The 25755-nt window shown below is 49.4% G+C and overlaps 1 protein-coding gene across 1 annotated transcript in view; it reads left to right on the top strand.

Annotated features, from left to right (window-relative positions):
* SLC6A2 (solute carrier family 6 member 2) overlaps positions 1-21575 on the top strand; it is a 39206-nt gene extending 17631 nt beyond the window's left edge. The window contains exons 4-14 of the mRNA XM_020900522.2: positions 2102-2240; positions 7130-7264; positions 8881-8984; positions 10196-10320; positions 11600-11712; positions 12971-13099; positions 15320-15419; positions 16637-16737; positions 17192-17359; positions 19176-19247; positions 20183-21575. Coding sequence (XP_020756181.2) covers positions 2102-2240; positions 7130-7264; positions 8881-8984; positions 10196-10320; positions 11600-11712; positions 12971-13099; positions 15320-15419; positions 16637-16737; positions 17192-17359; positions 19176-19247; positions 20183-20206 — 1210 coding nt within the window. The 3' untranslated portion in view covers positions 20207-21575. The remainder of the gene's footprint in view (positions 1-2101; positions 2241-7129; positions 7265-8880; positions 8985-10195; positions 10321-11599; positions 11713-12970; positions 13100-15319; positions 15420-16636; positions 16738-17191; positions 17360-19175; positions 19248-20182) is intronic.
* The last annotated feature ends 4180 nt before the right edge of the window (positions 21576-25755 follow it).

Below are 25755 nucleotides of genomic sequence, written 5' to 3'. Positions count from 1 at the left end.
AAAGGCCTCAGATTCTGAAAGGCTTTTGTTTTTTTTATCCTCTTAACCAGGATTTCACAACCTTGATGCTTTTGACATCTGGGGCTGGATAATTCCATGTTGCAGAGGGTTGGCTCTCCTGTGCATTTTTGATGTCTAGCTTATCCCTGGCCTCTACCCACTAGATACCAGTAACACCCACCCTGCCCTCCAGCTATGACAGCCAAAAATGTCCCCAGATGTTGCCAAGTGTCGGGGGAAGGCAGGGGCAAATTTGCACCCAGTGAGAACCATTGTTTTAGGTAATAAAGAGCTTATGAGGATTTGGGGGCAGGAGAGTGACAAGGTTAGAACACAACTTGAGATGGATCAGATGGTTCTACAGCAGCACAGACTGTGGATTTAAGGCAGCTGACTGGAGAGACTGGGATGATGGGGAATGGGGAGGTTTTTACAGCAGTCCTGGAAGAAGCGAATATGGGTCTGGCTTGACATTGGGCCATGAGGATAGGATGTTGGTAGCAGATCAAGAGATAAGATTAGGAGGGACCAGACACGGAGACTCATGGCTGGGGACGCCGATGGAGGGATGAGTAGCTTAACAGCCATGACATCCTGCCCTGGGGCGGTCAGGATGAAGGCTGTTCTGGGGATGGGAACACAGGTCTTGGTGACCCTTGATCACCCACACAGCTCGGCTCACTCATTGCAGACTTCTCCGTATGCCTGTCAACACCCCACCTTCCCCATCTCACTCCTGCCACACCCAAGCACCCTGGCTCCACTCACCTGCTCTCCCATGGGTCCGCAGAGAAGGCACCAGACACTCCCCTCTGTGGAGCCTGCCCTGCTGACTCCCTTGGCTGAATTTTCTGGGCCCCCCTCAGCTTCTTTGCTGATGCCTGCTGTTCCCATGGAGGCTGGGACTCAATCAGGTTGGTAGTTCCAGTGATCATTGATATTGAGCATTTTCTGAGTTTTAGCAATGTAAACCTCGTGAGAGCCCTTTTGCTATAGAGGGGAAAAAAGCTCAAGATAGGGAATGTTTGCACCAGCTATTGTCACCCAGGAGTGTCCTACGTGGCTGGAGCCATCACCTCCTTGTCCACAGCCTCGTCACCAGCCCCCCAGCAGCCCTCTTCTGGTTTTGACTTCTTTCTCATGAAATTATGTGTGTGAGATTCATCCAGAGAGAGCTAGTTGCTGTATAATGTTCTACTTTATATGTCATGATTTATCTAGTCTACTGTTGATAGATATTTGAGTATTTTGCAATTTGAAGTTGTTATGAACAATGCTGCTGTGAGCATTCTACACCATGTCTTTTGATGAACATGTGTATATGTTTCTATTGGACAGATACCCAGGAGTAGAATTGCTAAGGCAGAGGACACACATGCGTTTAGTTTGAGTAAAATAGAAATGTTTACTTCTTGGTCTCCAGGCCAGGGATTCTTAAGCTCAGCAACATAGGAATTTTGGAGGCTGTTTTGTGCCGTATAGGATGTTTATGTTGTCCTGTGCATTATAGGATGTTCCACTTCTCTTTCCTCTAGATCAGTGGATCCCAGACTCTGAGATCTAATGCCTGATGATCTGAGGTAGAGCTGACATAATAATAATAGAAATAAAGTGCAAAATAAATATAATGCACTTGAACTCACGGAAAGACTGTCTTCCATGAAACTGGTCCCTGGTGCCAAAAAGGTTGGGGACCGCTGCTCTAGATGCCTTCTGCCCAAGTTGTGACAACCAAAGATATCTCCAGACATTACCAGATGTTCCAGTATCCTCTGCTTTAGCCTGTGAGCGCTGTGAGGACAGAGACCTTTCCTCTGTTTATTCACCACCATCTCTCCAGGACCTGGCAAGCAGAGATATTTATTATGTTGAAAACTTCTGTAACTATTTAAAAAACAGCCTTGGGTGGGAGTGTCTCCCGAGAACACTTGCTGGCTGGAGCAGGGCAGTGCTAGGCACAGTGGCTGCACAGAGCAGGTCCAGGTGATGCGGGGCAGGAACTGGGGCCGCCTGGGCCAGTCTCCATTGATGTGCAATTTCAGGGGCTGGCTGTGGTCAAGGCTGAGGTCATTCTCCCTGATGATACCATCTTCCCCGGCAGGCGTGGTGTCCTGCATCTGCATGAGAGCAGTGGGATTCATGACATTGGCCTGCCCCAGTGGCAGCTTTTGCTCTGTCTGGTCGTCGTTGTCATCGTCCTGTTTTTTAGCCTCTGGAAAGGAGTGAAGACATCAGGAAAGGTAATGTCTTTGTTTCTCTTTTAGTTGGGAGGTTGGCCTAAAAAAAAAAAAGATGTCTTTTTCCTACCTGTAATTCAGGTAGGTGGGGAAAGGAAAAGGTGATGCTAGAAGAACAAAGTCTGGGTTTTCACCCCAGCTCTGCCACCAGCTTGCTGGAGGCCTCAGACAAATCCCTCCCCTTCTCTGAGCCCCGGACTCTCCAGCAGTAGGGTGAGGGGTGTGAGTGGAATCCCTCCCCTTCTCTAAGCCCCGGACTCTCCAGCAGTAGGGTGAGGGGTGTGAGTGGATCAGGGTTCTTCACACTTTCCCACCAAAGCTTCCCTAATAGCAGAGACCAGGGAATGAGGACACCCAAAGCCCAAAGCAACCTATTGACATGTCTTTGATAAATCTTAAATTCTGGGGGACTAAAATTGCATGCCAGTGCTGCAGCCTTCTCTATAATATAACCGTTTCCTTCACTATAAAATTGATCATTCTCACTCCTGAATTTTTGAGTCAGAGAGAATGCTCTAGAAGATATTTGGATGAATCCTGGGGCATCCTCTGACACAGGGCTGAGTCCTCACAAGCAAACGTTTAGGTTTCCTGGGGAGAGGAGTACAGAGTTAGATGACCTAGGACAGCTTGCCAGAGTTGGCGTTCTGACTTAGGTGACACTGCTCCCCATAGCCAGCCCCTCAGGGTGGAATATAATCAGGTCATCACCCACATTGATTCTAAGCCTGAGAAACATCATGAGAACAACAACTCCATTTGGACCCTATGGGTCTATGTAGAGCTTGATTGTATTAACGAGTGTGTGGCTGGGAAATATTCTATCCAGTGTTTCGGTTGGCTCTTGTTGTGTAATAAAAGAGCTCAAGATTTCATGATGGAAAAATAACAATCATTTTATTGTCTCTCATGTTTCTTTGAGTTGACCGGGCTCAGCAAAATGGTTCTTTTTCTCCATATGATATTTCTTGGGCTACATGTCTGGGGGCATGACTGGGCTGGAACCTTTGAGATGGCACGTACTCACTGAGGGCAGTTGGTACTGGTTAGGAGCTCAACTGGAGCTGTCAACCAGAGCACCTTGGGTTGTTTCCACATAGTTTTGCTGTGTGTCTTAGGCTTCTCACAGCATAGTGGCTGAGTTCCAAGAGCATGTTCCAAGGAAACAAACCCTAATGGGCAAGCAGCTCTTCCAGTCTCTCTTTACATCATGCTTGCTATTGTCCCAGGGGCCAAAATAAGTCTTGTGGTAAAGCCCAGAGTCAATGTGGAACACATGGAGTGTGTATTCATTGGGAGTTACAAGGCAACAACCTATCATAGTCAGGCAGCCTGAATGTATGAGAAGCTTCATTAGGCAACTGATTTTGGAAAGTGGGATGCATCAGGGATCTCTCTGGTTCTCCTAGAGTCTTGGTTAAGTGATAGATAGCAGAGATGGTGGCAAGGCACCAGCAGCGAATGAGATTGAAGTCTGTCAAGAAGAGCTTGAAGTGGAACTCCCTCTTAGAATGTTGGAGACATGGTTTCTGCTCCAAGGAAGATCCCAAATGAAATGCAGACCAGGGCATGGAGGAATTCTAAGATAGAGCAGAACCAGGATTGGACCACAACCATCCCAATACCTGACACATAGTAGGTCTTCAGTAAATATTTATTGAAGAACTAATGAGGGAAGAAGGGAAGGTAGGAAGAAGGGTAGGTGGGTAACTGAGTTTGGGGAACCTCACTAAGTGTTCTTTTGAATCCACTTCAACTTTTTAAGCTGGAGAAGGAAATGGCAACCCACTCCAGTATTCTTGCCTGGAGAATCCCATGGACGGGGGAGCCTGGTGGGCTGCTGTCCATGGGGTCGCACAGAGTCGGACACGACTGAAGTGACTTAGCATGCAACTTTTTAAGCATTTATGGATACCTCCTATGTGCCAGGCTTGGTGCTAGTACTAGTGATGCAAGAGTAAATAAGACAGATTCAATTGATTGTAGTATTATGTGTCTTACAGGCAGGTGTAGGTCAATCACATTTGTTCTTGCATCCCCATCCAGAGACACATGTGTGTCTCCATTTCAAAAAAATCATCACAAACTATACATACTATTACAGATCTTGCTTTTTTAAAAAACTTAACTTTCTTTACCTTGAAGATAATTTTTCAACAGGTAGTCAGGTTGCATTTTGAGATACAAACTTTGGGTTTTTCAACTGTCATTAAATCAATTTAGGGGGTCACCACAGTTTTTCAAGATGAAATTGTCTAGATAATAACAGTGTACACTTCCTGTAGTAAAGTAAGAGCTGTCTTGTGGAATTTGTGATTCAGTTATAGCAATCCATGTGTCTTAGTATGTAAGGTTTTTCTCACCATGGTTCCTATGGTCCATAAAGCTGCATTAGTGGCAGAAGGACGTTCATCAGACTGAGAGGGTCTGCAAAGACCATGCAGAAGGTGGCATTTGGGATAGAGCTCAAAGGACAGGGGCAGGTGAAGATGGAGCAGAAGGAAGGCATTGTCAATGGAAGGAGCTGCAAGCGAAGCCACAGAAGCCCCAGGCCAGCCTCATCCAGCCCCTCCGTGCCTCTCCTGGGGGTCTGCAGCAGGGCTCTTCTTGCCTCTGCAGAAAACAGAGCTGCAGCAGGTGTGTGAGGTTTACTGCTGCTGCCAGCATGTGTGAGGGGCCGCCACGCACTTCTAATACTGCACCCCCAAATTAAGTTTCCTGTTGCCTTCGCTGAAGGGGTACCGCCTGCCCCACCTGGTTTAGCACTTGGCTGGAGCAGGCAGGAGTTGTCTCTGAGGGGACTGATGCTAAAGAGAAAAGGAGTGGAGCTGAGCAAGCTCCGTTCCTTTGTACAGAGGCACCTTCAGAGGAGGACTCATCCCCTCCCCTGGGGAGTGTAGTGAGGGGCCTGGCAGGGCAGGGGTGTTGCCCTAGGAAGCCCCGCCCCCGATGAAGATATGTCACCCAAAGTCCCCACCCGCATTTTGCTCAAGTCCTCCAGTGTTCTGGTTGCTGAGCAGGCAAGGGGCCCTGCAGTCCATTGGGCTTTCTAGAATAAGGAGCTTCACACAGGACACTGCTATGCTCTTTGTTTTTATACTTTGGCTCAAGAGAAAACCACAAGTGTTGCTTATTTCTTCCCAGACTACACCTAGAATAGGACATGGACCTTCCCTTAGCAGGCTGTCCCAGCCACAGAACTGGCCTGGGATGAATTGCAAATGTTCACACTTTCTGTCTTGGCTGGTGAAGGCTCTATTTTGGAAGATGCATGACTTCACAGCTGGCACCTGGGATGGCAAGGGGCGAATACAGTCTGATCCAGGAAACAGGGTTACCGCAGACCACACACTCTGTGACCCTGGCTCACTGACCACCGCAGGGTGAAGGGTGGAGATTTGAGTCAGGAGTCAGTTAGCCCCCAGGGCGTCAGGCAACCATGTCAAACACAGTGCTGTTTGCTGCCCTGGAGTCCTGTCTGTCTGCCTCCTCCAACTCATAGTCCTTGGCTGAACCAGCCTTAGCAACTACAAGCCTGTACTGAACATCTAAATGCTGACCTAGAAGGTTCTCCAAGACCATCTACTCCAGGTGCTTGTACAAATGGGGACGCTGAGGCCAAGAGACGGACAGGGTTTCATAGGAGTCTTGACAGAAAAGACTTGAACCTGGGGCTCAAACATACAGTAGTGAACACAGCTTTGTGGTCAGATGCCCTGTGTTGGAGTCCAGACACCATCATTCCCTACTGGGTGACCTCAGGATGAATGATGCCCCCTAAGCTTCAGTGTCCTCACCTGCAAAATGAGGCCCATTAGTGGTCCTGCCAGCATCCAGGGCAGTTGGGAGGATGGGGTGAGAGGTCCTTGGTGCTGGGCTAACAGATGGAAATTGCTTCATAAATGTTCCTCATCTGTCTTTGTCCCCTGCAACCTGGGAGAGCTTAAAAAAAATTATTTATATATATATTTATTTATTTGGCTATGCCAAGTCTTAATTGCAGCATGCAGGATCCTTAGTTGCAGCATTGTACTCTTAGTTGCAGCATGTGAGGTCTAGTTTCCCGACCAGGGATCGAACCCAGGCCCCCTGCATTGGGAGCATGGAGTCTTAGCCGCTAGACCACCAGGAAAGTGCCAGGGGGAGCTTTTAAAGCATGAAGTGCAGGACCCATTCCAAACCAATCCAATCAGAAACTCCAAAAATGGAATCTGAACTTTGACATTTTTAATCTATAATTTCCCCCAGAGTATTTTCATGTGTAGTCAGGGGTGAGAAGGAACAAAAAGGAAGCCACACAACCTTCTCCTCGCCCTGCTTCTCTGTTTTTCATCTTGGGCAAGATTGGCAGGTGTCTTTTCTTAGTCTGGGGACAGCCTCTTCGCTTACAGGTTTCTGGACAGGGCAGTTTGTATTTGCCCTAAATTGTATTTGCCCAAAAGAAAGAACTGCTACAGATGAGACTTTCTGCCCAACCACATCCCTCCTTGGGCAGTGAGCTTAGGAGGATACGCTTGAATGAAGGTAAACAAGGCAGAAAGAGAGGAGGGACAATGGAGGGCATACAGGTGGGGGTGCCTGGTTCTACCTGGGGGTCAGTACAGGCAGCTTGTAGAAGAGGAGGCCTTGGGCCCTGGAAGAACCTAGTCTTCTTTCTTGCTGCCCTTAGCTTCCTCGGTGGCAGCACCGCCGGTGCGCTGACTTTCTCCTAGGTGCAGCCTTAGTCTGTCCACGCTGTCCTGGAGTGCCCCAGGTCTGACCTAGTGATGGAGATTTCAGCATGTGCACTGTGGGAAGGAGGTGGAGGGAGGGTGTGACTGGCTCCCTCACCCTAGCCCTGCACCACACGGGCGGCAGAGCCAGGCTCTCACGGCGAGCTTGTCCACTGCCAGGTCGTGTGGATCACGGCCACGCTGCCTTACCTCGTGCTGTTCGTGCTCCTGGTCCATGGCATCACGCTGCCCGGCGCCTCCAACGGCATCAACGCCTACCTGCACATCGACTTCTACCGCCTAAAAGAGGCCACGGTCAGTGCCCAGCCACCACCCACCCTTGGGCCAGGCTGTGGAGGGTTCTCAGTGCTCTATGTGGCCTGGGATGGATCCTCCCCACTCTGAGTAGCAGTGTCTCCATCTGACCAAAGACTGGTTTCATCTGCACCCAACAGTACCCGTGAGCCTGTCCAGCTCTGATGATCTGGAATCTGTGGTTCTAAGTGGCCTTTGCAGACCCCCTCTTTTCAAAGACAGCACTATCCTGTCCTGGGTTCTTATCCCCGCCCAGTGTCATGACCCACTAACCCACTCCAACACCCCAGACCTGTTTCTACTCTGGTCTCCAACCCTGGCCTCTGGTACCGTCTGTGATGTCAGCATAAGGAGCAGCATCAGCCACAGGGAGACCCATACCCTACTGACTGTCTCTCCTCACATCTCCTTCAGCTCACTGTCCTGCCCGGAGATTATGCAAGTGGGGTGAATTTGGAGTGGAGTCCAAAACAGCGGGGTGAGGCCAGGAGCAGAGACATCTTGGAGGTTCCTAGTGCCTTGAGCATCTTCAGATCACAGCTGAGATGATTTCCAACCTCCTTCCTCATTGCACCTCAGTGACAGCACCTCAGCATGCTCCCCTCAGAATCCCCAAAGATGTCCCCATACTCTTTTTGAACCCACAATATCCTGGCAGGGAGGACCAGCAGAGGTTTAGGAGGGACACAGCTCCCATTGTCCAGGCATGCCTCAGTGTTATAGTCCAATAACCAGGAGAAAAACACGCTTCCTTCGGAACTGACAGAAAAATAACAGCATAAGAAACAAATCAGCCTTGTAAATTGTGAAGCAAGTCAGAGTTCTATCTGTTCTGCACTGTTTCCATATGTCAAATCTTTCCAACAGTAGAAATAGCCTGAGTACCATCCGAAGGAGCAGCTCTGTCTTCCTCCATCAGATGGCTGCTCTTGTTACACCCTCTGCTTACAAAGTGGGGAGATGACAGACGTCTCAGCTCTGATGGTGGCTTAGTCCTGGTGAGCTAGGTAAAATTATCCCCATTGTACAGATGAGGAAACTGAGATATAGACAGTGAAACTGACCAGGGCTAGACCATGAGGCTGAGCAATTGGAGGAACTCAGATCTCCAGGCTTCCAGGCATGCAATTTCATCATCCATCAGATGAGGGGAGCAAGCCCTATTGGCCACCAACGAGTCCCCACTCTCTGTGGGTTGGTCAAGCTCCTAGGAATCGTAACTCCTTCCTGAAGCTGTTGTCTCCGTAACACCTGAGATAGTCATAACCCTTTGCCCTTGCCACATCCACTTTCTTGCCTGGAGCATTTAGTTTATTAACTTCCAGTTTTTAACGTTCTTTGAAAATCAAAATATCAAATTCAGCCAGTGAGTTCCTCCAGGGTGAGCTTATTCATGACCACCCAAGGCTGTGCGATGCCAGAGAGACCCCAGCCTCTCTCCACAGTGATTTTGTGCAGGCTGCTGGGGAGCAGGAATTCTGTGACTGCCCCATCTCTGGCTAGATCTCATTTCTTGGGTCTAAGAGCATCCCTGGGGCTTCTCAGCCCATCTGAAGCAGTGAGGTAGTCTAGTTCTCTGGGAGCAGAGGGTGATGGCCTTTATCTGCCCATTTTAGGTATGGATTGATGCTGCAACTCAGATATTCTTTTCCTTGGGGGCTGGATTTGGAGTCTTGATTGCATTTGCTAGTTACAACAAATTTGACAATAACTGCTACAGGTAAGATCCTTCCTGTGACTCCAGAAAGCTCTAAATCCTGGGGACCCTCACAGGGGTGGGAGAGAGGGTTCTGGTCTGGAACAAGTCAGTTTTTCTTCTTGGGTTTCTTTCCCTGTGAGATGAGGCAGAGTAAAGATCATCCTGGATGTTCCATGAACTCTGACATGGCCTATGGGGGTCCTGGTGAACATATGTCACTTCAGGACAATTCTTAAACAGTGCAAGCTGAGGAACTGGCATAGTTGAGGCCATTAACCCTGGAAAATCATGGGAGTGCATAACTGTGACAGAGGGACACTGTGTGGCTTTCAGGGCAGCCAGCACTGCCTGTCTGTCTGTCTGACACCTGGGGGGCAGACAAGGGCGGAATATCCAGCTGGTTGCTCGAGGGGTGAGGGCCCTGGCAGGGTCAGAACTTAAGACCACAGGGAAGAATAAGAAGCCTGCTCAGAAGACGGTGCTCCAGATCAGCTGGCTCTGTAAGCATTTAATGCTGCCTCCTGCAGGCCCAGTGCTGTGAAGCCTTCAGACAGGGGCATAGATGGGGACTGCTTTATCACTGTCTGTCAAAGGCTTAAGACAGAATCCCTGGTACAAGACAGAGTAGGATGAATGCATGCCAGTGGGACAGGCTATGGGGAGGCTAAGGAAATGGGGCAACAAGCCCTCTGATAGAGGATCAATGAGAACATAGAGGGTACATTTGAGGTGAGCCTTGGCAGAGTTAGGGTTGGGATAGGCAGACGTGGAGTGGGTGGATCACGAGCAGCCTGAGCAGAGCCAGGAGAGGTGGTATGTTTGTGAACCAGCAAGTTGACTGGCTTGCTCAGAGAGTACGTGTTAGAGAGTCCCACTAAAGAAGGCTGGGAAGAAGCTGAGGTCATCTCAGCAAAGCTCTTGAATGCCTGGGTGAGAAGTTGAGGGGTACTGGGGAGCTACAGAAAGTTTGTTGAAGAAGGAACCTGGTGATTCAGTCTCCCAACAAGAGTTTGATATCAGCTGCTGGTATCAAAGTGTTTTATCCAGCAGTTGTTGACCTATTTCCTACATCTACAGGCTCTGACCCAGGGATGGTGGGGCACTGGGGTCTGAGTGGCGTCAGGCAAACTGAAGAGGGGGATGGCATTTGAAGCTGTGGATTCCATAGATGGTCCCTGAGCAGGGTTGTGAAGAGTCAGACCACTTGAACTAACAGTGCTGCTTTTCCCCAGGGATGCCCTGCTGACCAGCACCATCAACTGTGTCACCAGCTTCATCTCCGGGTTCGCCATCTTCTCCATCCTTGGTTACATGGCCCATGAACACAAGGTCAACATTGAGGATGTTGCCACTGAAGGTGGGTGGGTAGTCCTGCCCGCTGAGAAAGAAGGGGCTGAGAAACTCACCCCTTTCTCAGCTGTGCAGTTCTCCTGTGGCTGCAGGACCGAGGGGAGCTGGGCATGGGGCTTTCCCTATTGCTGCTGGATAGACTTTCTTTGAGGCCATCAGCAGAAATTCCAGGCAGAATCTTCTGAATCAGGCCAGGCCAGATAGGTTTTTGGAGGACCCACTCTGTACCAGCCCCTGGGCTAAGCACTTGACATATCTTGGTTTAGTTGTGGCAGTGCTGCCAGGCAAGTCTTAGTGGACCCACTTTAAAGATGAGAAAGCTGAAATTCAGTCTATTAAAGTTATTTCAGGTCGCCCAGCTAGTGAGTCATGGTGCCAGCGTTTGAGCCCTGACCAGTCCTGCAGTAGAGCCTATGCTTCCCCACTGCTTCTCATATTCTTTTTTTTTTTTTCTTCTCATATTCTTATGGCCACAAAGAGGCTGAGACCTGGGGAGGGGCTGCCTATGATGAACTCTGAAAACTCACAAAGTTTTGAGGGTAAGAGGATCCCTCACGAGGTGTAGGAGGTGGAATTTGAGAACCATTGCCTGTAGCTGGCCAGGAGAAGGACTGCTCTCTGGCTTGGCTGTTTAAGGTCAGCTTCTTTGGCACATGTGTACCTGCTTGGTCACTCAATCGTGTCTGACTCTTTGGGACCCCATGGACTGTAGCCCACGAGGCTCCTTTGTCCGTGGAATTCTCCAGGCACGATTACTGGAATGGATTGCCATTTCCTTCTCCAAAGGATCTTTCTAACCCAGGGATCAACCTTTGGCATACTGGTGATATGAAACTGATATCAAACTCTTGGGAAATCAAGTCATCAGCCTCCTTCTTCAACAAATTTTCCATGGCTCCCAAGCGCCTCTCAGCTTCTCACCTATGCATTCAAGAACTTTGTTAAGATGACCCCACCTTCTTTCCAGCCTTATTTTGGAGCCGGCTTCATCAGTCATATTTATTTGTTTATTTTCTTGGTCTCACCACATGGCATATGGGTTCTTAGTTCCCTGATCAGGTATTGAACCCACAGCCCTTTCACTGGAAGTGCAGAGTCTTAACCACTGGACTGCCAGGGAAGTCCCAGTCCATCATCTTTAGAACCTTGGTTTGCTCTATCCACACATGACTGACCAAATTGATGGGACTGGACTGGGGCTTATTGGGCCTCAAAATGCTCCCCTGTCATCTGCAGCTCAGACCCACAACCCCAGCCATTGATGAAGTCCTTGATGTTTCTTCCAGGAGCTGGCCTAGTCTTCATCCTGTACCCAGAAGCCATTTCTACCCTCTCGGGATCCACATTCTGGGCCATCGTGTTCTTTGTCATGCTCCTGGCTCTGGGAATTGACAGCTCGGTGAGTGACCTTGTTCAGGATACCATCCGCCCCCAGAGACTAGCCTCTGACCCTCCCTCCCCAAATACACACACACTGCTAAGTCTCAGGTTTTCCCCCATTCAAAACCCTGATTAGTAGTTGTTTCCAGAAGGCCCTATTTAAATGCAAGCAAAGAAATCAGTACTCAGAAAGGCAATGAAGATGGCATGTGTGCTCACTTGTGTCCAACTCTTTGCGACTCCATGGGCTGTAGCCCGCCAGGCTCCTCTGTCCACGGAATTCTCTAGGCAAGAATACTGGAGTGGGTTGCTGTGCCCTCCTCCAGGGGTCTTCCTGACCCAGGGATCAAACTGGCATCTCTTGCATCTCCAGCATTTGCAGGCAGGTTTTCTTTTTGTCTCTGAGCCACCTGCCAGGAACCAGGAGAAACCACCTTGGCACCGTGGAAATTTATATTAGAAGGGACCTGGGATAAGCCAGCCCAGTACTCTGCTTTTACAGACGGGGAAACTGAATTCAGAGTTTTGTAACTCCTGTTCTCTCACCAGCCATTCTTCCCGTGGTATTTCATCAGCATCCACTCAGGCTGAGTGAGTGGACGGGAGTCAGGTCCCTGTTGATAAGGTGGAGATAGGAGTTAACTCCTGGCCCCCTCTCACATGGTTTCTGAGTTCTGAGCTTGGTTGACAACAGGGCAGAAGTGGGGTGAGAGGACAGGGAGAAAGTCGAACCTGCCAATTTCTCTAGAAATCTCTTGGGGGTGCGTGAGTTCAGAGCTGCTGAGAAGTCCGAGGGAGCCAGGGACCTGAGACTGGGGTCCAGAGAAGGACTCCCTGGACTGAAAAACTTTACACAGCCTTAAAGCTGGTAATTATGGTCTATTTGGTGAATTTTCTAAGGACTTCAAGCCTGAGAGGCAGCCTATCAGATTGCTCTGGGGCTGTTCTGAAGAGGTAAGGTAGGAGCTAGGATATATAGGAGTTTTGCAACAAAAACCAGGTGGTCAGTGTTAATTAAAGAAAACCAAACATCTCAAGTTAACTAATTTAGTGCTTTTCTTTAAGGGAAAGATGCAAGAGTCTGGGCTCACTGAAATTATTTCTTTAATATGTACCTTAGCCATCTAGGGCCAGTATCCTGTTTTTTCCCATCCTGAGTCCCCTCAGGGTGTACCTTTGGTTGGGAGCTGATGGCTAAAGCATCCTTTGTTTGCTGATATGGTGGGCCACAATTGTCATTCACGTCTGCATCCCACCCTGCCCGGTCCTCCCTCCAGATGGGAGGCATGGAGGCGGTCATCACGGGCCTGGCTGATGACTTCCAGGTTCTGAAGCGACACCGGAAACTCTTCACGTTTGCTGTCTCCTTTGGAACCTTCCTTCTGGCTCTGTTTTGCATAACCAAGGTGAGGGGGGCTTGGCTCTGGGTCACCTGGGGCTCATGAGGCCGCATTTTAATGCAGTTAGATATTCCCAGACTTGAAGCAGAAGGTAGGACTAGGGGGACCATGGCAGTACCTGGTATCCTGAACTCTGTGGTCCAGTCCTCTAGAATTACATCCCATTGTCGTCTATCCCCTCTAAGCCTGAGGACATCCAGGTAAACCTGCTTATTGGTTTGGGGGTGGGGAGCAGCAAAGGGCCATTTTAAACTGTCAGCTGAAAAAAGTGCACAACCCGAAAGTTGAGAATTAGGTTTTATTTGGTAAACCAAACTGAGGACTTAACCTGAAAGTGTTAGTTGCTTAGTTGTGTCCAACTCTTTGAGACCCCATGAACTGTTGCCTGCCAGGCTCCTCTTTCCTTGGAGTTCTCCAGGCAAAAATACTGGAGCAGGTAGCCATTCCTTTCTCCAGGGGATCTTCATGACCCAGGGATCGAACTCGGATCTCCTGCACTGCAGGGAGATTCTTTACCATATGAACACCAAGGAAGCCCTAAGCCTGGCTCAGCATCTCAGATAGCTCTGAGGTGCTGTTCCAATGAGGTCAGGGAGGAGCCAGGATGATTTCGGATGCATGCAGCAGGAAGCAGTAGCTTGCAGTAAGCAGTGGCTGGAAACAAGACCTTCGTTCCCTGACTAGAAACAAACCCTGGTTGCCTGGGTGGAAACGAGGAATCCTAAACATTAGACCATAGGGGCTGGTGCCTGGAATCTCTGTCCCTAGTCCTTGACTGCCTTGTAAGGAAAACTCAGACAAGGAGACGGAATGTATAGAGGTAAGTAAAATATATATTAGAAAAGCAGAGTGCATGTGGAAAGATGCATGGGTGAACACAGAGCTGCTAGAGTCGCACCTTTGGAAGGTTTAAATCATTGTTAAAGGGGAAGTCTTCCAGGTCTTTATCTTCTTCTTGGCCAGTCGTCTTGCTTTGACCTCCCCATGGCTAATTTACCTCAGGACCCTTCCCTGGGTGTGCACACATTTCTCAGTCAAGATAGATTTCATCGCAGAGGCATATGGAGGGGGTCTGGCGTTAGTATGGTCTGGCATCCCCTGCATTTTTGATCCCAAGAAGCCTTTTGCACATGTGGAGTGTCTCCCTGGCCCAAGGATGGAAAACGTATGACCTCTTGATCTCTTAACAGGGTTTAAACCCTCTCTGTTCACGCCAGTGAAGTACCCAATGCCTGGTTACCCACGGTATTCCTATTGTCATATCGAAGTGTGGATCTCAAAATGTAGGCAGGCCTTTGGTCCTAAACATGTAGCCCAGGGCCCATTAGTCTCTTGCTTCAGGAAATGTAAACAGAGGGCTGGTAGTGAGTATCTGGCCTGGAGCCTGTCTTTTTATCGCCCCAGTACGTGTGAACAGGGGGCCAGTTGTAAATGTCAAACCCAGAGCCCATCTATCTGCTGCCTCAAGAATATATGAGTTTTTGCAACAAAGAACAAGGAAATCGGAACATCAGAAGATTACTGTTAATTAAAGAAAACCAGACATCTCAAGTTTAAGGAGTTTAGTGCTTTTCTCTGTATAGGAAGATGCAAGAGTCTGGGCTCATTGAAATCATTCCTTTGACATACAGCTCCGCTATCTGGGGCCAGTATCCACACTTTCTGATGCTGAGTGCCCCCACAGGGGGTGACTGCAGCAGTTGGTTGCTATATGGCAGGCATCCTGTTTCTATCCTGAATTCCCCCCGGGCTCACCTTCAGGGCAGCTGAATGTGACGGCTTGATGGCTGCAGCATCCTTTGTTACTTACATGGGATGCAACATTTTATTCATTGATAAAATCCATCTTGCTTTTTTTTTTTTTTAATACTGACTTATTCATTTATTTGGCTGTACCGTGTCTTGGTTGTGGCACATAGGATCTTCGATCTTCTGAGGCATGCGAGATCTTTCTGTTTCATCATGCAGGATTTAGTTCCCTGACCAGGGATCGAACCCTGGAAGTCCCCCAGCTTGCTTTTTACTGGCTGAAGTCCCCACCCTCAGACCCAGTGACCCCAGAAAGTCTATGTTAGAATACGTAGCACCGTAAACCTCATTACTTGAGTATGGGGTAGGGGTGAGTTCTGAGTGAGCTGGACAGTGGAGAGCTCAATTTGATGGATGTAACAGTTGATCGCTATTTCTAGCCACGAAGGCCTCAGGCTCTCTCTGTCCACGCCCCAGGGTGGAATATATGTGCTGACCCTGCTGGACACATTTGCGGCGGGGACCTCCATTCTTTTTGCTGTGCTCATGGAAGCCATCGGCGTCTCCTGGTTTTATGGTAGGTCCTGGGCCCTGAGTGTGTGTGGAAAAGCCTCAGCCCCCTGAACTTCTGGAGACTCTTCACCTGGTCAGGCAAAGGGGCTTTCCATCTCCAGGGCTGTCACTGGCTGATCCCAGAGTTGTATAAGTGACTTATATTGGTCATAGCTCTCAACTCATCTTTGCATGAACTCCCTTTAACCCGAGGCGGCAAAGGCCCCAGAGGCATCGGTGTCAGCTGTTAAGAGAGGAATTCAGAGGAAACTGCTGCACCCTGAGCCATGCCATTCATTCTAGAGTAGGGCTGCCAGATTTTGTCAACCCAGGATACAAGACCCCTTGTTAATAAGACCCCTTATTTCAGATAGTAATTTTTTTTAGCATATATCCCTATGTCCCAAATACTGCATGAAATTACTTAAACTAAAATTTATATTGTTGTCTCTGAAAATCAAATGCAACTGAGGGTCCTGTATTTTCTCTGGCAACCTTATCTTGGAGCTGAACGGGGAGAACTTGGTAGAAAGTGAAATGTGTTGTCATTTGCTTTTTTCCCCGTGCATGTGTGTTAAGTCGCTTCAGTCGTGTCCGACTCTTTGCAACCTATAGACTTTAGCCCACCAGGCTCCTCTGTCTGTGGGATTCTCCAGGCAAGAATGCTGGAGTGGGTTGTCATGCCCTCCTCCAGGGGATCTTTCTGAACGAAGGATTGAACCCGTGTCTCTTATGTCTCCTGCACTGGCAGGCGGGTTCTTTACCTCTAGCGCCACAGGGAAAGCCCCCAGTGTATCACAGTTAACGTGTTTATCCTGTTCTCACTCTTTTCTGCTCATCAGAAAGAGTCTCGTCTCTTCTACCAGATTAAAGTCAGGGAAGCCTCTGAATCCACAGTCATCATTGTTTTAAGGTTCAGGAAGCAAGAGGAAAGAGATGGGCTTTGGGATCAGGCCACTGTGGCTGTGTAACAGGGACAAGTCCCCTCCCCGAGCCCTGGTTTTCCTGCTGAAAAGTGAATTGGGTTACTCATAGAAGGGGACGCTACCCTTGAGTGTGTTCTCGCCTGTTCTGAACCAGCCGAGTGCCCATCTCAGGTCTGCTATGAGCCAGGGTGCCCCTGCTCACCCCAGCTTTCTGCTCTCCACCTGGGGGCAGACCCACAGGGAGGCAGCAGACGGGAGTGGGCAGCCCCGGGCTCTGTGGGGGCCGCAGTGACGGGCCCACCCTGTGTGTGCGCAGGTGTGGACAGGTTCAGCAACGACATCCAGCAGATGATGGGGTTCAAGCCCGGCCTGTACTGGAGACTCTGCTGGAAGTTTGTCAGCCCTGCCTTCCTCCTGGTGTGTAGTGTGTGGTGGGAGCGTCCCAGGGTGAGGGTGGAGGTGGGGATCTTTGCTTCTAAGGGGAGGAGGTTGGGATGCAGAGACCTGCTCAGGAGGCTCCGCCTGCCCTGTTGATTCCAAGGAGGCTTCTATGTGAGCAGGGTGTCCAACCCGGAGCCAGGTCTGGGGCGGGGGCTGTGTGTGCCGCCCCTCAGCCCAGCTCCAAAGTCACCTTTCTAGTCTTCTTCTCTTTGTATTGCTCCTGTTTCTTTGTCTCCTTTTCGTGATCCATCCTTCCTTGAATCCTTTCTCTCTCTTTCCCTCCATCCTTATTGTTTCCACCCCCTGCATCCATCTCATGCATCGGTCCTCACTTCTCTCTGGCCCTGTCTGCGTCTCTCCCTCCCTCCCACCTCCTCCCCCATCTCCCCTTGTCTCTCTTCTCCCTCATCCTTGTATCCTTTCCCCCCAGTTTGTGGTGGTTGTGAGTATCATCAATTTCAAGCCACTCACTTATGATGACTACATCTTCCCACTCTGGGCCAACTGGGTCGGATGGGGCATCGCTGGCTCCTCCATGGTTCTGGTGCCCGCCTACGTCGTCTACAAGTTCTTCAGCACCCGGGGCTCCATTCGAGAGGTGAGCTCTGGACCAGCCCAGGGCCGAGTGGGGGACAGCTGGGGAGGGTGGGGGACAGATGGGGAGGGTGGGGACAGCAGGAGAAGGGGCATCCCAAGTCATTCCTGCTGGAGTGAGAGAGACAAACAGAAAGGAAAGAGAGGAGATGTATGTGTGACTGTGGTTGATTCACATGGTTGTATGTCGGAAACCAACACACCACTGTAAAAGTTTAAAAAAACACACACAATGAAAAAAAGAATATGAGAAAAGAATACACACACACACACACACACACTCACATAGCTGAGTCACTTTTCTATATAGCAGAAACTTGCATAGCATTGTAAATCAACTATACTTCAATAAAATAAATCTTTAAAAGAGAGAGACAGACAGGACACAGACTCTGGAGTCAGACGGACCCACCATGTTGAACCATGTTATTTACCCGCAAGCCGCAGGTCCCACTTTTGTAACCTGGGATAATCACGTGGCCCTTGAGAGGTGAAAGGGAATGCTTAGCCTGGTGCCTGGCACACGGTCGATCACCCGCACATGATGCCTGCTCTTATGTCGCCTGTCATATGTAGTGTCCTGCCCCTCTGTTCCTACCATTGTCACCGTGATGAGCTCAGCCCTCCAGTCCCCTAAGGAGGAATTAGTTTGCATTAACTGCGCCCACTCCTGTCTCATCTCCTAAGGTTTGTCATCACCGCACACATCTCCCACTATCCCCATCTGTAGTCACCATGACCTTGTATTTTGGATTTCACCTGCCTTTTTCCTGGATCTGATACCTGATCAGCCTAAAGAGAGATTTCCAAAGTACATTTCTTCTCTGAGCTGTGTGCATTGCAGATACATACATTCAGGATCAGTATTTGGGAACCAGAGACTTTTAACTGAAATTCTGTCTGCCCTATTCTTTGGTTAAATGCCGTTTCTTTGTAAATAATGATGATAGTCTTTTCCTCGTGTCCTGATTTCATTCCTTCTTTATCCACTGTCTTTACTCATACTTACTGAGAGTCAGAACAGGGCAGGCTGTATTCTCAGCACTAGACCCACTCCCCTGGGCTCACGTTCTCATGAGAGGACAGATACATACAGGAGGACCTAAAAGAGTGAGCCATGCAGGAACTTAGGGGAGAGGGTCCCAGGCAGGGCTGTGTCCACCCCCACCCCTGTGAGCCACGTCTCCTGTTCATGAAATCCTACGGTCCGGGAACTTCTGGGCCACTGGGTGGACCATGTTCAGTGAGCTCATCCTGGATGTGGAACCAGGACCTACTTTGAGTTTTTTTATTCTTCACACTTTGAGGTCCCCCCACCTAGTGATCAGACATTGATTCCAGACACATTCCCTGAGTCCACCCTGTGTCTAGCCCCCTAAGAAGGTGGCCCCAGCCCCCAGGCAGGACTGAGGTTCTGTCAACTGTTTGCTCACTGTGCTCTGAGCTTGTCTGCAGCACTGCCTCCGGTTGTGGTTGTAAAATTGCCTGTGTGTGTGTCTGTTCAGTGTCAGCCCCTTCCGTGAGCTGTAAGCTCCCCCAAAGCAGAGTGTGTGGGTGTCTTTCAGCCCTGGACCCCCAGGGCCGAGGCCAGTGTGTGACAGCAGTCATCGGCTCAGTAAGCATTTGCTGAATGCGTATCTTAAAGTCAACTGACCAGCTCCATAAGCCAGGGTGGAGAGCGTCTTGTACAAACCTCTCCTGCTGTCCACGCGGGCCTGTAGGACAAGCGGCAGGCGGCCCTGATGTGGGGTGTGCTCCGGGCTGCCGGAAGGGTGTCCCTGGGCCGAGCTGAGCCCTCCTCCACTTCTCCATCCTCACAGAGACTGGCCTATGGCGTAACTCCAGAGAGCGAGCATCACCTGGTGGCCCAGAGGGACATCAGGCAGTTCCAAGTAGGTGCAGCTTGGACCATTCTGGCGGGGACTGCGGGTGGGGACCCACTGCTCCCTGCTGTGCTAAGGCAGGACCACACACCACACACGCCAGAAAACCCAGAACGCTGCGGGCTCTAGCGCCTGGGGGTGTGATATTAGGAACAGAGGAAAAGGGGCCTGTCTTCTGCCCACTCCCAGCTTCCACCTGCCCCTCTGCTCCTGGGTCCCGAGGTACCAGAGGCCCCAATTTCCTCAACTCTGTTCTCCCTCTTTGAGTTGTGACCGTGGAGCATCCCCAAATTAGGCTGAGGCTTGCTTAGCTTGAAGGAAGCGCTGCACGTACATCAGTGACTTGGTGATCTAAGTCCTACTCTTCTCCCTTTCAAAATGTGGGGGTGGGGGTTGAGGAGTTTCCCTGTGACTCCCCTGCTTCAGACTGATTGTGTGACTTTGCAAAGCCTCCTTTGCCCTTTCTGGGTCTCTGTGAAAGTTACAATTTAATTTTTTCTGTTTTATTTAATTTATTTTTGGCTGTGCTCGATCTTCATTGCTGCACAGGCTTTCTCTAGTTGCGGCAAGCGGGGGCTGCTCTCTGGTCGGGGTGCTCGGGTTTCTCATTGCCGTGGCTTTTCTTGTTGCAGAGCACGGGCATGTGAGCGCAAGATCTCGGTAGTTGTGGTGCATGGGCATAGTTGCCCCGCAGCATGTGGAATCTTCCCGGACTAGGGGTTGAACCCGTGTCCCCTGCATTGGCAGGTGGATTCTTAACCACCGGACAGACCACCAGGGAAGTCCCCGTGTGACAGCTAGGGAATCCTCCTGGGTGTTCTCCAAGTCTTTGAAGGAAGCAGCTGTGTCTCCTGCCCTCCCCTCTGTCCCACTGTCTTTCTCGGCAGCCTCCGTCCCTCCGCCCCTGCCCGCCCTGAACCTGGCCTTGCTGTCTCTCTCTGCAGTTGCAGCACTGGCTGGCCATCTGAACCTGGCCCCGAGGAGGAACCCTGCAGCGCCAATGTTCAGGTCAAAGGCCGCCCCGGACACTGTCTTGGGATTCCTCTCCGACCCCCTCTTCTTCCTCTTTTCCAAGTTACCACTGATTTAATGACCTGGTTTTCTTTCACCTTCTGTTCACCTGGCCCGAGGGCTGTGGGCTTTTGGATTGCTAAGCCTCGTGGGAGAAGAGGAGAGGAGGGAACAGGAAAAATGACTTCTGTTGAACCTCTTTAGTTTCAAGGAAGTCTCCCCCCAGTTGTGGGAACCAGCTGGGGCTGAGGTTCATGTCTCAGGCAGAACTCCCTGCCGTGCTGGCTGGTACTTTGGGCCACAGAAGAAATCTTCAGTCCACCAAATCAGACAGAGGATGTTGCTTTTTGGGTCAGACACTGTAAAACCAAAACACGAATAAGCAGCCAGGCTGAGTTTGGGGGGCAAGGGAGTGGTACCTAGATCTAACCTCTCTCGTTTGCCCTGGCCAGTGCTGGACCTTGATCAGGGAGCTTTGGGGATATATGTTGCTGTTATGCAGTCCATGGATAGAACCTCTGCGGGGATCATGAGCATAAATCTTCATGGTTTCCATTCCAATTGACCTGGGTTTGATTTGTGTGTGTTCTGGGACATTCTTCTGGCTTCTGGTGCTCAGAGGGCCCAGAGCTGTGGGTGTCATAGTAAGTGGCTTCTGCATAGGAACCAGATGAGTCTATAGAGGCCACATGGGGGTCTTGCTCTGTTAGGGACATGACACCCAGAGAGCTACCTGTGGCTCCTGGGACCTTTCTCGGGGACTCGGGATAGGAAGCCAGCAAGGCCAGCTGTGTGTCTCCACCACAGGACCCTCTGCTCTCCTCACAGAGCCAGGTCAGTGTCCAAAGGCCATCCGACAGACAGCTGTTTCTGTGTTGTTCACAGATACCTTCAAAGCCTTTCTGTGGGAATCCCCCCCAGTGTGGACCAGGGGTTCTTGAGTGACAGGGAGTGGGCCCTGAAAACTCCTTTTGTCTCTCTTCATGAGAGCAGCACGGAAACCCAGGACACCGCTCCCCGGTCACTCATATTCCGAGCTGAGGGAGCAGGTTGGCTGTTGGGAAGCATTTCTAGGTTGATTTCTGATAAACTCTCACGAGTGATGCCCTCTGGTGGTGTGTACTGGTTAGTGTTGGCTCATTCAGAGGTGATTTATAGTCGGTGGCATCTATTTGGAATTTCTCTTTGTGGTATCAGTTCCTTATACGCTCGGAAACCTAGACTTGTGGGTTCTTGTTCTGACTGTGAGAGGCCCTGTTGCAGAATCTTGGGGGTAAAAACGAGGCCACATCATTTTCACTGGGAGTACAGGGTGACACCCCAAAGGTGCTGTAGGGAAAGTGGGGCGGGGCAGGGGGCAGGGGGCGGGCAGTCTCGGAGCCTGATCTACTGATTGCGGAGTCCGTGGCAGATGGTTACTTGGGGGCTGGCTGGGGGCAGGGGGATGGATTTTCTGTCAGAGCTCTGTTGAGTCAGGCTCCTTATGTCTTTCTTTAAAGCGGGAACCTCAGGAGACTTTGGATCTTCTCATATAAAAAAGTCCAGTTAGAAATCAGAGACAACTCAAGTAGCAGGTGCCTTAGACCCTGAGAAAGGTGCAGCCTGGAAGCATCCAACCGAGTGGAATAAACAGGTGTGGGAATGAGAGCGGGGTGACCAGTGCCTGGTGGTTTTCTGGTCCCACCTGTGGCTCCAAATCCGCCCCTGAAGTGTAATTCCTCCCTAGGTATGACTTTTTTGTTGTTTTTTACAAAGCACTTTCATTCACGTTGCCTCCCATCCGCCCAGCAGATTCTATAGGGCTGGCTTCTCTGTCCCCATTTCCCAGATGAGAAAACCAAGGTCCAACATTTCTGTCATTCTTGCTCAAGTTTCCTCAGCTACTAAGGGATCCAGTCGGACCCTCAACTCTCAACTCTGACTCTAAGCTGAGAGCAGTTTGACATTCCCAGCACAATATGGCTCACCATGCCCAGGGCTGTCATGAAATGTAAACAACAATCCATCCAGTCAAGTGGCCAAGGAGTATTTATTTCTTAGCAAAAGAGCAATGTGTTGGAAGAAGGGAAGAGGGGAGGAGGAGATGTCATTTATTCTCCTCTAGCTGTTTGCCAGGGAGGAAAGTATTTCACTGACTTCCTTCGATGAAAAGAGCCACTCTAGGGCCATGGTCCCCAACGTTTTTAGCACCAGGGACTGCTTTCATGGAAGACAGTTTTTCCATGGACCAGGGTAGGGAGGGTTTCAGGATGATTCAGGCGCATTACATTTATTGTGCACTTTATTTGTAATGTTATTACTTCTACTCCACCTCAGGTCATCAGGTGTTAGATCCTGGAGGTTGGGAACCCCTGCTCTAGGGAACAGTGGCATGTGAAGAGCTGAGTCTGCTGGGCAGATATGAGTCAGAAAAGCCTGTGTACCAGGGGCCCCCTTCAGACAAATCCTGCCGTTTGCTCTTGCCGTCTGTATGTGGCCCTTCTGCTTCCAGACATATGTCTGAGGGCGAATTTGGAAATGTGGTGCTAGCTGACCCAACACCAACCAGCCCAATAGTGCTGCTTTCTGGGGAGAATTGACTCCCGAGCCTGGGGAACAGCTCTGGGGGTAGGGGGACCTGGGACACCCGTGGACGTTCTCATGAGGTGTTGGAAGACCTTCTGGGTTCACCTTTCACCCACATTTAACGAGAAGAGAGCGTGGGCTTTATCATAAATGGTGTTTGACTTCTTCTTTGAGGACATTTTATTATTATTATTATAGAGGTTACCCAGGAAAAGGGTGCTCTTGTGTACTGTATAGGGCACTTTTGCTATTTTACTAGATTTGTAAAGAATTTTTGTTTTCCACAAAGTGTTGAAATATCTGTTTAAGATCATTCCGTTAACATCTCTTCAATGTCTAATTATTTAGTGTCGACCTGTGAGTTGGTCTTCATTCCAGATGCGAATGAGACAGAGGTGAAGGGGACCTGAAGACTCTTGCCAAATATCCTGCTAAATAAAGGTCCTCGAAGCTGCCTTAATTCTCAGAGGGGTTCCAGCCCAGGTGGGGGCCTGTCTCTTGCCAAAGGATCCTGGTAATGTGAGTGAGACTAAACATTCTTACCAAAGATGTCATTTCTTAGTAAGAAGTTCACCAAGCTCGTTTCGTTTCTATCCTTTGAAAGCCATGGACAGGAGAACAGAGGGAGTGTGGCGTGGGGGGAAGCAGTGCAGCATTTAGAGTTTTACCAGACTGAGTCTGTGACTGTCTTATCGGGTAACCTGGGGGCATGGGTTCCACTTCTGTGGGCTGCAGAGTTCTCTGTCTGTAAAAAAGCAGTGGTTGAATCAGAGGATTGAAGGTCTCACCCAGTAAAAAAAAAAAAATCCTGTCTCCATAGCAATGTTATTATGTTAAATTTACAGAGAAGGAAGCACACAGCTTACTGGAGGGCTTTCCCGAATGATCTAGTGACTGGTAACAATCTACTAAGTAGAGACATGTTGGAAGTATAATGTTTTCTGCACATTCAGCACTTCCTCTTTCTCCAGTATTTCTTCAGCTGTTGACAGAAACACTTGGTATTTTAAAAAATAAATGCAACCCTTTTGTTTGAAGGAATTTGAGGGTAACAGGTGTCATGCCCTCGTGAGTCCGAAAATCCACAGCTCTGAGGATGTGCAGCTTGGTTATAGTTACAGTCGTACAAGTCACCAAAATTCTGGTGAATGTGAAGTTGCTTTTGGGGTTCCTGCCCTCATCCTTCTGTTTATCCACTTCTGTGTAAGCAAGGACTCTTTCAATGGTGCCCTGTGTCACGGACTGTTCCAATGTCATGCAGATTTCCATATCTGGTGTGTGTTTATTTTAAAAGCTGTCTTCTTCATGGAAAATTCAGTGTACAGAATAATAAAGGATATTTCCTGTGTCATATATCTGGTAGTGGTATTCTTTCTGGCTTGAAGGTAAACTGCTGCAAAATTAAGTAAATCCAGTGGGTCTTCCATGATCAGTCTCCAGCTAGTAATGAAGAGTTTCTGGTCATCGTGGCCCGCCTTTCACCCAGATGACTCTTTTTATAACCTAGGACAGAAGTTTGAAGGGAGGTAAATGGTTGACACATATTTTCAGTTAATTAGAAAATGGATATCTAATTAGCTAACTGGCTTCACTTTTTCATTTCTAGGGCTGAATTTCAAGGGCCCTTCTGTTTTTGACTATGATATACTCTCAGGGAGCAATTACAGATTGTGGTGGACGAATTCATACTAAAATGTGAATGACTACCTTTCTAGGTAGCTCCTAATAGGCCGAAGTGGAAGTTGCTGCTTTTCATCCATTCCATATTTTTAATGTAGGTTTCAGCAAACATTTTCTGTAAAGATCTCTGTCACAAGTACTCAATTCTATTGTAGAATGAAAGTAACTTTATTTACAAGACAGGTGGTGGAATGGATTTGGCCTGCAGTCTGTGGTTTGCCCTGGATTGGGGAAAAGAACAAAGGGTTTTGAGTCAGGTTAGACCTGGGTTTGAATACCAGCCCTACTACTTACTCCTGTGGAATCTTGGACAAGTTACATAAAATCTCGGAGTCTCTCTTGCTTCTGAAGAATGAGAATAAGACTTTCAAGAGGATTAGCAGGATCAAACAAGATGATGAACACTTAAGAGCAACCTTTCAGGGGCCGCAGTGCCTGGATCCAAATTCTGGTTCCATCACTCAGTTGTGTGAAGACTTTGGCAAGTTATTTAACCTCCCTTGCCTCAGTTATCATCTCTACATGGGAATGATGATAGTGACCACCTCATGGGGCTGTAGAGAGGATTAAATATTAATATTGGATTCAGAATAGGGCTAGCTTGCACAGCTTGTTAGTTTATGTTTAGCACGTGTCGGTTACATAATGATTATCTATTTCTTCTCCTTCTCACCCATCTTTGCCCATTTCAAAGGCAGCCCAGCTACTGCTGCTGTGTTTTCATGTAGCCAAAACAGCGTCTGTTCCCTTGTCCCCTCAATTAGGATAGCACCCCAGATGTTTGAATTGGGAATAGCCAAATCTGAGTCTCCCTATGCCTGAGCGCATGTGAACAGCTGGGCAGGAAGTTCCAGCTTCAGAAAATACCAGCTTCCATGGGTCTTGGGAGGCAGCAGCCAACGTCTTGCAGGACCCAGCTGCCCCACAAGCCCTCCGCTGTCAGCCCCCATTAGGTTGCTGGCGAGGGAGATGCTCCCTTAGCTGGGTCATGTTTCAGGGAGGCCCTGGCCTCAGCTATGACCCAGAAGAGATGGAGACAGAAGTGTGGTAACCAGAGACTCCTGAAAGATCTGGCGACTGATTGGCTTCAGATGTCCTTTTTATCAGCAGCTGGCTTATCAGCCTTGGGCCAGGGAGGAGCTGAGCTGCCCATAAAAACATGAAGGTAAGGGATTGGGCTGCAGGAAATCAGGCCACCTCTGATTTGAGGTGCAGTGACCGCCTCTGTCCCCAGAGAAGGCCCAGCGAGGGTCATGGCCTG

Source organism: Odocoileus virginianus, chromosome 20 (genome assembly GCF_023699985.2).
Source record: "Odocoileus virginianus isolate 20LAN1187 ecotype Illinois chromosome 20, Ovbor_1.2, whole genome shotgun sequence".
In the NCBI taxonomy this organism is placed as follows: Eukaryota; Metazoa; Chordata; class Mammalia; order Artiodactyla; family Cervidae; genus Odocoileus; species Odocoileus virginianus.
This window is presented reverse-complemented; position numbering and strand designations above follow the sequence as displayed.